Source organism: Sarcophilus harrisii, chromosome X, assembly GCF_902635505.1.
Source record: "Sarcophilus harrisii chromosome X, mSarHar1.11, whole genome shotgun sequence".
Lineage (NCBI taxonomy): Eukaryota > Metazoa > Chordata > Mammalia > Dasyuromorphia > Dasyuridae > Sarcophilus > Sarcophilus harrisii.
This window is the reverse complement of record NC_045432.1, coordinates 26,132,359-26,143,418: the sequence shown is the minus strand read 5'-3', so window position 1 is coordinate 26,143,418 and position 11,060 is coordinate 26,132,359. Positions and strand designations below refer to the sequence as shown.

Below are 11,060 nucleotides of genomic sequence, written 5' to 3'. Positions count from 1 at the left end.
GACAGTCTGGGGGGGAAAATGTTCCTCTTAGTCTAATTTGTATTATTAATATATAAAAAGAATCCAAAGCACTAGATCTCTCTTATTAGAGGGGTGACATAGCCTTAGTGATAGAGAGCTAGCCTAAGATAACTTAAAGCTATAAATTGAAGACAAGTTACTGACCTAGAAAGGTAGAGGGAGTTTCCTTACCTGGGAATTCCCAATAGCTTTGAAACCTTAGATCCCAATTCCTGTGAGTCCTGGGCCCCACTTAGGATTGGATGAGGGAAAGGCCACTGTTAAACATGCGAAGTACCTGTTATGAATCAGGCTTTCTGGTAGGCCCTGGGGGAATACAGAGAAAATAAAAGATAGGCCCCGAATTCATAGTCAGATGGAGACTACATGAAAAAAACTAGGTACAAACAAGATCTGTGAGGGAGCAATTGGAAATGAGCTACAGAGGGAAGACTCTACGGTTAAGAAGGATTAAGAAAGCCTTCCTTTAGAAGAAGGGAATTTAGGTGGGACTTGAAGTCAGGAAAACAGAGATGAGAAGGGGGAAGAGTATTTTAGGCATGGGGGACAGTCAGTGAAAATGGCTGCAGTCTTGTGCTAGGAGACTTACATCACTGGATCACGGTATGTACGTGTTAGGAAGGGATGTATAAGATGTAAGAAGATTGGAAACGGGGGGCGGGGGGAGAGAGGCGGCAGGTTATGAAGGATTTTGAAGTGCCAGAGGATTTTAATGTTCCCGGAGGTGAGAGGAAGCTTGTCGAGAGGGTATGTGGATAACATGTGACTTGGTCAGACCTATACTTTAAGGTGATCACTGATCACCAAGTGGAAAATGGAGTGGAGTGAGAAGACTGGTAGTGGGCAGACTGACCAGCTGGATTGAAGTGACAAGGGCCAGGATGGTGGCAATTTCAGAGAAGGAAGGGGGAGTGTGGGAGAAAAGTCGTGACAGTCGAAATGACAAGACTTGACAGCATATTGGATGTAGGGGGAGGTGAGAAAGCTCCCTCGGAGTTGAAAATAACACCTAGATTTTGAGCCTGGCAGATCAGGAGGATGGTAGTATCCTCAGCAATAACGGAAATTTTGAAGAAGCAGAAGGTTTTGGGGGAAAATTCAAATAAGTTCAGTTTTAGACATGTTAAGTTTAAAATGTTTATGGCATATCAGGTTGGAGATGTCCAAGAGGCAGTTGGAGGTGTGAGACTACCAGGAGTCAGCAGAGAAGTTAGGGATGTTTATAGAGATTTGGAGATTGTTAGCTTAGAGATAATTGAATCCATTGGAGCTCATGTGATCTACCAAGTGAAATAATCTGTAAGGAAAAGAGAGCTCAGGATAGAGCCCTGTGGGACATTCATGGCAAGTAAACATGGCCCGGATGAAGATCCAACAAAACCGAAAAGGAGCTGTTGGGTAGGAGGAAAGCCAGGGAAGATGGGTATCCCCAAAATCTAGAGTGAAGAGAATTTTTCAGGAGGAGAAGTTTACCAACTGCCAAAGGCTTCAGAGAGATTAAGGAGGGAGGCTGAGAATTGAAAGAAGCCCATTGGATTTGATAGCTAAGAGACTATTGAAATTTGGAGAGAGCAGTTTCAGAGGAAAGAGGTCAGAAGTCAAACTGAAGGAAGAGAAAAGTAAAAGGAGAGAGAGTAATGACACTGTTGAACCAAAGAAAGGAGATGGGGCATGGTAGATAATCCAGTTTGGCTGGGTCTTTGGTGAATTCAGTCTTAGGAGACCGATGGCCCTGTCCCATCTGTGTCCTAATGTGGCAGCCTGAAAGAGTAGTGGACAGAGGTCGTGAGGGGGGAGGAGAGGATATCTGTTGACTTCCATTTTTAATATCTCCAGGCAGAGAGACCATGGAGTTTGGTTCATGTAAAGGCCTTGGACCATATGGTTCAAATTTCCAGAAGGGATACAGAAGCTTTAAGGGAAAAGGCAGAAGTGGATGGGAAGAATCAAGGGTGAGTCTGGAGCAAAGGCAGTGGTCCCCGAGCTTCCAGAGAGGCTCAGTGTCCATAGAGAATCTTTTGGACCACCAATACAGCAATAAGTTGTTTCTTAATATTAATTTTTCCTATCGCTTTCCTTTCCCAATTTGTCTGCCTCTATTCAGCCCTTTCTCGTAACAGAGTACAGAAGAAAGGCAGGGATGGGAAGCGGTAAAGGAAAACTAAAAAAAAAAACTTTATTGACCAAATCTGACAGCCTATTCAGTATACAGTTGATAAAGTTTTTTAGAATTTAGTATTCTTCACCCCAGTCCTTCATTTCTCCCAAGAAGAAAAGAAGGAATGTTTAGTTCATCTCTTTTTGCACATCGTAATCACACATTTGGTTTTGTTTTATTGGGCTCTGCCCCCATTTACACTGTCATAATCACTGTACTTGCTTTCCCTGTTCTGTTTCTCAATCCACGAACATCCAAGTCTTCCAAGAGCCTGTTTTTTTTTTTTAAATAAGGAAAGGCAAGAAGCCATCTACGTCTACACCTAGCAATAAGAGTAATAATAATAGCTTCCACCACATCCATAGCGCTTCCAACTTTACCAAGGGCACCCCTTCTAATGTCCCCTAGTGGGACGATAAAGATTTGGAACCCCCATCTCCCTATCTCCCTTCGTCCTCAACCAATGTGGCATAGTAGCTATGGCACCGGACTTGGTGTCAAGAGGGTTTCGAACTATGCTGTTTGGTTGTATCGGATTCTTCTTGACCCCATTTGGGGTTTTTTTTGGCAAAGATAATGGAATGCTTTGCCATTTCCTTCTCCAGGTCATTTTATATCTATGAGGAAACTGAGAAAAACAGGGTGAAGTGACTTGCCCAGGGTCACACAGCTAGTAATTTGAACTCAGCAAGAGGATCCTTCCTGACTTCAAGCCCAGCGCTCTATCCACTGTGCCACTAACTGCCCGTGGAGTTAAGAGGACCTGGGTTCAAATCCTCAGACACTAGCTTTTGACCCAGAACAAATCACTTTATTCTCGATGCTTTCATTCCACGTAAAGCAATGGGTTTGGACCGGACCTCCAAGACCAGCCCAAGATTTCTGAGCCCGGATCTCTTCATCCGGTTTAGTCTGAAAGCTCTACTCATTTCAGGGGAACAGCATCTAACCTGTGGCCATCTGTCAGGGAACACCGAAAAGTGTGTTGCCTCCAGATATTGGGAGGCACCTATACAAAAAACAAGAGGCTATTTTCCCCTCCAGGAGCTTTCAGCTCAATTGGGGATAGATCGTACAAAGGGAGCTGATCTTCTGACTGCCTTATTTTCCGGTCACCCTTAGCAATCTAAGCAAGTTTATATGGTGCTTTATAGTGGATTCCTTCCACTGCCTCAGGGAAACCGAATTGCAACTCAGTGACGGAGTCACACCAGTAACAGTGTTAACCAGGGTAGCCAAGAAACTGAGATCCAGAGAAGGGATTGACTTATCAAAGTTCTTGGCTACTAAGTGACATTGTTCCAAGCTGAACTGGCCAGTACTTTGCCCGATATCCCTCGATCTCTCTTGTCTGATAATGCACCTTAATGTTTTCCTTTAAAACCTCAGCAGGTCTGACATCTCAATGTGGGGATTTCCTCTAGCAGTAGAGATCGCAGATCCTGTTCATCTCAGGTTCACGTCAACCCTCCAGCTGGGGACAGCCTAATAGGCTTTCAGCCTCCCTTTGGGCCTTCACCCTAGCACTGGGTGAGGGCCAATTCAGAACTCCATCCGTGACCAGTCCTCCTCCTTGGAAAATAAATCTGATTTTTATTGATATCTTCTGTTTTTAATACTTCCCTCATATTTCTGAATGCATGCATCTATAACAAAAAAAAACCCCTCCCCAAAAAGCAAAAACGTTCAGCAGATATAACCAAGTTAATGGATCAACCATGTCTGGCAATTTATGCCTCACACTACCAGCTCTCCCCCACCCCATCTTTGCAAATAGGGATGGGATGGCCTCCTGATCCCACAGGATCTTTCATGTCCTGTCTTAGACACAAGTCATGATGTCACCGAGGGGAAAATTATCCAAGTAACAAAGTTTTGATTCTTGTGAAGTTATTTGTGCTCTAGTAGAAGCTATAAATACTCTGAACTATTTAAAAGTCTTTCCTGCTGACGAAAAGGCAGATATTAAGACAAAAACCATGAGATAATGGTTTAAGAACCTCGGATTTTTTAAAAATAATTTTTGCTTTTTACTACTTTGAACTTTGACAATCATCCACATGAGCTTTTCCATATGGAAAGATCAGAGAAGATTACACAGGAAATCACAAATCTGTTTATATATCTCTGCAGATTGTATATAAACAGCTGCATTTTGATAAGTGATAAATTCAGCATATTGTTTTCCCAGTTGTCTTGCTTGTAACTGGCTGGCTTTCTGTTCCTCCGAGATCATTTTGTCTCATGCCGCCATTTTGTAGAGGAGGCAGTTAGGGCTTAGAGAGGTCACACGGTCAAAGCTAAACTAAGAACCCAGGCCTCCTGACTCCATGCACTTTCCATCAAACCCTCTTAGGTTTCACTGTTCTGCCAATCTATTATTCACTAGCTCAGTCGTAAAGAGGCATGGAGACTTCCAGAATGGAGAAATTGTAGCTAAAAGCATACACTGCTCTTAGAAGTGCAAAAACTCCATTTGGTAGGATTATAATACTCTGGAACCAACAATATTGACTTTTGTTCTTGCATGATCCTCATTTCTTTTCTCTTTTGATTTTTTTTTCCCTTTGAAATTCTGAACTTAAATACCCGTCAAATGAGTACTTCCACATTAAAAGTAGAACAGAAAAAATAAAGGTTGTATGTAAATTTGCAAATCCCTATCATTTTTTCCTTTTTCAGTATATAATAAATTGAATACACAAATTTAAAAGCTCCTTGTCTGTGGTTCTTTCTGGCTGGCTTTACATCTGTGATTTAAAAAGAATTCAATGACCTTTTTTTTTTCTTTTGGCAACCCTGTTCCAACCTCTCTCTGTTTTCTCCAAATTGAGAAAGGAAAAAATAGACTTTGTAGCAAATATGCAAAGTCAAGGAAAACAAAGTCCATATTCCACATCCATAGTGTCCCATCATCTGGAAACAAGAAAAAGAAGTACATTTGCCTTACTCTTTTCCAGGACCAATCTTGAACTAAATGACTCTAGAATTACAAGAGGCTTCAGGCTATCTAGTCCCTCCACTCCCCCATACTCTTTTTTTTTTTTTTAATTAAAACTTTTTATTTTCAAAACATATGTATGGTTAATTTTTCAACATTGACCCTTGCAAAACCTTGTGTTCCAATTTCTCCACCCCCTCCTAGATGGCAACTAATCCAATATATGTTAAACATGGTGAAAATATGTTAAATTGAATATATGCATACATATTTATACAATTATCTTGCTGCACAAGAAAGATCAAAAAAGAAAAAATGGGAAAGAAAATAAAATGCAAGCGAACAACAAAAAGTGAAAATGCCATGTTGTGATCCACACTCAGTTCCCACAGACCTCTCTCTGGGTATAGATGGCTCTCTCCATCACAAGACCATTGGAACCGGCCTGAATCGTCTTCTTTTTGAAAAGAGCTAAGTCCATCAGAACTGATCATCGTATAATCTTCTAGTTGCCATGTACAATGATCTCCTGGTTCTGCTCATTTCACTCAGCATCAGTACCTGTGAATTTCTCTAGCCCTCTCTGAAATCATCTTGCTGATCATTTCTTATAAAACAATAATATTCCATAACATTGATATATCATGACTTACTCAGCCACTCTCCAATTGATGGGCATCCACTCAGTTTCCGGTTTCTGGCCACTACAAAAAGGACTGCCACAAACATTTTTGCACATGTCCCCCACACTCTAACAGCTGAGGAAACTGAGGCTCAGGGAGGAGTAATTTGTCTGAGGTTACTAACACACAGGATGCTAGAGCCAGGAAGGGACTTCCAAGGCTCAGCCTCTTCACTTTATAGAGGAGGAAACTGAGGTCCATGGAAGGAAAGTCACTTCTTCAAATCACACCTGAGATCCTAAGTCTTGCACTAAAAGGGACCTCAGAGACCATTTAGGGTCTTTGTTCCCCCCCCCCTTTTTTTTAACAGATAAGGAAACTGCAGTTCAGGGAAAGGAAGTGATTTGTCTAGGTCTATAGCTGGAAGAGGTTATCTAGTCCAACCCCTCCATTTTACAGAAGGGGAAACAGAAGTCTGTCACTCACTCATGGTCAGGAAGATACATGTAGTAAGCATCAAAGGTAACATCTAAACCCAGGTTTGTTTGTTTTTTAATTTATATATATTTTTTTCTTTTCTTTTCTTTTTTTTTATTTAATAGCCTTTAATTTAGAGGTTATATGCATGGCTAACTTTACAGCATTAACCATTGCCAAACCTCTTGTTCCAATTTTTCACCTCTTACCCCCACCCCCTCCCCCAGATGGCAGGATGACCAGTAGATGTTAAATATATTAAAATATAAATTAGATACACAATAAGTATACATGACCAAACCATTATTTTGCTGTACAGAAAGAATCGGACTCTGAAATATTGTACAATTAGCTTGTGAAGGAAATCCAAAATGCAGGCAGGCAAAAATATAGGGATTGGGAGTTCAATGTAATGGTTTTTAGTCATCACCTAGAGTTCTTTCTCTGGGCGTAGCTGTAAACCCAGGTTTTTTGAATGCAGAGATGAGGCTCTTTCCACTGTACTCCCCCCTGGGCAGTTTTTTTTCTAATTTAAATAGCAGATGCCACTTTAAGATATAGGCAAATTTCTCAGCTTCTGTGCCACCAAATAGATAGTGACTCTCTAGAAGCAATGGTGCAGTGTTACGGGATCAACTTCAATTCAATGGAAGATCCTGATAAATAACATGGCAACATTGTCATTTTTATGCTATTTCGTTTGCCACTCTTTTCAATGCTGTAGGAATCACTGTTTTTTAATTTTTACAGATAAGGGAACTGAGACCTAAAGAGTGTAAATGACTCCCCAAAGAACAAAGGAAGTACCTGAGACCGAAATTGGTCTTGAATCCAAATTCATTTTAACAACATCAAAAGCTAGAAGCCTCCCCTCCCCTCTGAGCAGTTTATCCAGGGGTCTGGGGGAGTATTTGATTCATAATCTGTATTTTCTCATGGAAATGTTCAAAAAACGTGATTTCCCAGTTAATGAAAGTATAAAATGATGGGTTAGCCCTTGGAAAAGAAAAAGTAGTCTCTTTTATTTTATTTCAATTAATAAGCTCTAGAATGTATTTCCTTTCTGACTAAATGGAGCTTCTTTCCAGGATTCTGGGGGCAAAGGTTCTGGGGGGTAGGAGTGGTACATTGCATATAATATCTGGTTTTTTCGATTTCTTTTTCCCCCTTTTTTATGTTTTATTTTATTTTATATCTTATATCTTCAAAACACTTTGTTATAAGGGAGATTTACAAAGAATACAGGAGGAAATAGACTATAGAAAATTTTTTAAAACCATTACAAGATTATTTTTTAAGAAAAAGAAAGGGAACAATAGAATATGGGCTGCAGAGAGGAGGGGGGAAAGGGGGGGGCTGGTAAAACTCCGCACTGCAGCAAAGAGGCTCTAAGCAGAAAAACAAGACCGGGATGATGTCACCTCCAAAAAGCTGCAGTATGGGAGGCGGGGTCTGGCTCTCCGTGGGCTGAGGACCGAGCGGAGCCTTAAGACAAGCCGCTTTGCCTGTGCTGCAATGTCCCCTGGGAACCTGCAGAGGGCGCAGCCCATCGCCAATGCGCAGGCGCAGTTCCTCCAAGCTCCGCCCTCTGCAGAGCCTCTAATAGCGAGCTTCCGCCAGTCTTTCTCCCTTTTTCGCCCGTCCAGCCATCGTGGTGGAAGCTCGGCTGTCATCTCATCATCATGGTAAGAGAATCCGCAGCCATCCCCCCCAGCCGCAGCTCCCCGGGCCCCGGGGGCGGCTCGGCAGCAGCCGGGGACATGCGGGGAAGGTTCTGGGAAGCTTTTGAAGGGGACCCCGGCGCCTTTGGCGCTGTGTAGCCGGAGACTGCCTTTGCCCCCCATTTTCCCAAGTTCCCGGCCGGGGAGGGAGGATTGTCTTGGCTTCGTTTAGAACAGCTGGGAATCGGGAAGAGACGCGGAGGAGATCTCCGGGGGACTCCGAAGCCTTAAAGCTCGCGGCTTGGACTCCCCTTCTTACCTCCCCTAAAAATGGGAAGAATTATGTTAGAAAAAGAGCTCTTCCATGGTCCCTTGGATGACATTGCTATGACTTTGGGGTAGTGAGCGGTAAAAGGACAGATTTAGAGCAGAAAGGAACCTTGGGTAATTATTTTAAACCTCGAAAACTAGGTGGGAACAAAAAAAGCCATAGCCTTTTTTTTTTCTACTGCTAATTAAACGGGGGACAACGCGAAAAGGGCATTAGTCCCAGAATGGAAGGATCTGGCTACAAGTGCCATCTCTGTAATCTTGGCCTTTTCTATAAGAAAGGGGTGGGATTAGATGGTCTTTCCAGTCAAAAGGTCCTCTAAATTTTGTCATTTCGTTGTACTTTTAAACCGAGGTCCTTTTCCAGGGTTTTAATCCTGTGACTCGGATTAGCTTTTGAAATGGCTTGGCCAAAATAAATAAATAAAGAGAAGAAAGAAAGAAAATGGCTTGATAGTTGCTTGTGACGTCAGCTTGTCTGCAGCCATCTTGTCCCGCCCCCAATTCTGCAGAGCCTCCTGCTTAAATGGCTCTGCAGTATTGTGAATGGGACCGGATGGGCGGGGCTTCTCCCTCACCTATCTTCTGAATAGAAAAAGGCTTGGCTCAAGAGTCTTTTAAACAATGCTTTTCTTTGTTAGTCCTCTCATAAAACATTCAGAATCAAAAGGTTCCTGGCCAAGAAACAGAAGCAGAATCGTCCTATTCCTCAATGGATTCGAATGAAAACTGGTAATAAGATCAGGTAAGGAAGAGCAACTGCCCCATGGGATTATTTTGTGAATGTCAATCGGTCCATTCTCCAGAACATAGCCCAATCCGGGAAGGTTTTTATCTGCTCAGTTTCCATTTATTTTGGGGCTCGGTTTACGGGTGTTTTTTTCCACTTCTTCCTAAAAAAGAATTGAATTGGTATGATTGTGTAGCAGACATTCAGTGTAGGATCTCCCACTAAATCTTGACAGGTTGCAATTAGAATGCTTTGTTCTATGGGAATATTGCCATTAATCCTGAGAAGAAACTTCTTTAGATTTCAAGTGAAATCCTAAGAAATTAGCACATACATGGGTGGGTTTTTTAATTAACTAAAAGGAAATAAAAGCTGATTTATTATCAGCTCAAATGCCGTTTACTTTTCCCATGAACATGTTGGCTTACACTGAAAGCTCATTATGAAAGCAGTATGAGTAACCGGGTCCTTTGTTCTCTCCGCTTTTCTCCATCTAGGTACAACTCGAAGAGAAGACACTGGAGAAGGACCAAGCTCGGGTTATAAAGAATGGCCAGCTCAATGAAAGACATTCTATACCAAGACCATCTCTTCCCCACCCCCCCCTTAATCATGTCATCCATCTATCCATCCAGCCATCCATTCACTCATCAATCATGCAATCGCCTCATTGCCCCTAATAAGAAATAAATACTAGTCCTGCCCTCTCTCGTTTCGGAAACCGTCTGCCCTGGCAGACATCCCAAAAAACCCAATCCAACAAAGTTAAATTTGTCTTGCCCTTAAATGTTTTCATGAATTCCATCCATGCGTTTGGGTAATGTGTGTTGTGATATAGTTTTCGATTACTGTTATCTGCATCTCTATGTAGCATTTGTACGTTCGAGGTTATGCTTAAGAGGCAGAGATCATAATGAAACAAAAGTTACTCTACTGAAGAAGAATCAAGCTCAAGCCCTGCCTTGAACAAGCTGTCACAATAACCTCTCTGTGTTTTGTTTTGTGTTCTAAGGAGTTATAAGAGAGCACCTACCTCACAGGGTTGTTGTGGGGATCTAAGATTTGCAAGCCTTCAGTGTAAGCCTCCAGTGCTGCTAATCAGGAGCTGTCTCAGCCAGATTACGCGCAGCTGACTGTGCTCACTTATCAAACTCACAGTCAGAGAAGTAACCTGTTGACCCCCTGCTTATTTCACACAATAAGCCGTCTTAGTTCCTAGTTGGGAGATGGTATTTTTGAGTGTTGGCGACCGTAAAAAGTTGTCGGTTATTTGTGTGTTCCGGGAGAGCCCAACCTATTTGTAGGAACTAGACCTGGTCCAGGTGAATGGCTTCACAATTATCTGAAGATGCAATTCTGCTAATAAAGGGCTTCTACAAAAAAAAAAAACAAACAAACTGTATTTGTGACTACTTTGCGCCTCTGGAAAGGGGAGGGAATAAGGAGAAGCGGGGTAGGGTTTTCTCTATTCAGAACTCTAAGCATTGCCTGCTACTTACATTGGCTAATAATTAAAAACCGTGTTTTCTAACCATGTCTAAAGAAAGACTTGGATAAAGTGCAACAACCATTTCTGTTGTAAACCACAAAACGGGAGTAAGGGATTCAAATAACAAAACAGCAGGGGATTCTACTGGAAACATGGGATATATAAGATGAATAAACTAATGATTTATTCATTCAAATCCTATTGTGAGTTTTTTTTTTTTTTTTTGGAGGTAGGTTCCCAAAGAACAAAGACAAGTGGGGAAGTATTAATGGGTTTATGGAGAGGGTAAATCTAAAAGTGATCCCATAACCATTTTATTAAACAGTTTAGGGAAAATTTGAACAAGAGGCCAAGAATCACAAGGGGAATCGGGCATAAAGTGTCAAGGAGACAGCAATAACTGATAGAACAGTAAACAGATTTAGTACTCATTTTTAAAAGTTGAACAGTGACATTGTTCTAGTGGGTATAAATCGAACTGGTTGTCCCATAGAAATCTAACCCTTAACTCGTGGTTTGCCTTCCCCTTACCCTAATTTGCGGATTCCCAGGGTACAGTGACCTCTCATCCAGGTTCTAAACCTGGATGTAATTTTCAACTCCTCACTCTCGCCCTATATTCAAATCCTA

At 41.9% G+C, this 11,060-nt stretch overlaps 1 protein-coding gene across 1 annotated transcript; it reads left to right on the top strand.

Annotated features, from left to right (window-relative positions):
- Nucleotides 1–960: 960 nt before the first annotated feature.
- On the top strand, nt 961–10,334 carry RPL39 (ribosomal protein L39). Its single transcript, XM_003774758.4, has 4 exons — nt 961–997; nt 7,712–7,905; nt 8,853–8,956; nt 9,439–10,334. Exons 1-4 carry the CDS (start codon nt 961–963, stop codon nt 9,485–9,487), a joined length of 384 nt encoding a protein of 127 aa, XP_003774806.2. The 3' UTR covers nt 9,488–10,334.
- The last annotated feature ends 726 nt before the right edge of the window (nt 10,335–11,060 follow it).

What these genes read in the sequence shown, in the direction of transcription:
- RPL39 (XM_003774758.4), top strand. Translation starts at nt 961, where the DNA reads ATGACAAGACTTGACAGCATATTGGATGTAGGGGGAG. An exon ending in GCTGTCATCTCATCATCATG is followed by an intron (nt 7,906 to 8,852) that starts GTAAGAGAATCC and finishes TTTCTTTGTTAG; the next exon opens with TCCTCTCATAAAACATTCAG. An exon ending in AAAACTGGTAATAAGATCAG is followed by an intron (nt 8,957 to 9,438) that starts GTAAGGAAGAGC and finishes TTCTCCATCTAG; the next exon opens with GTACAACTCGAAGAGAAGAC.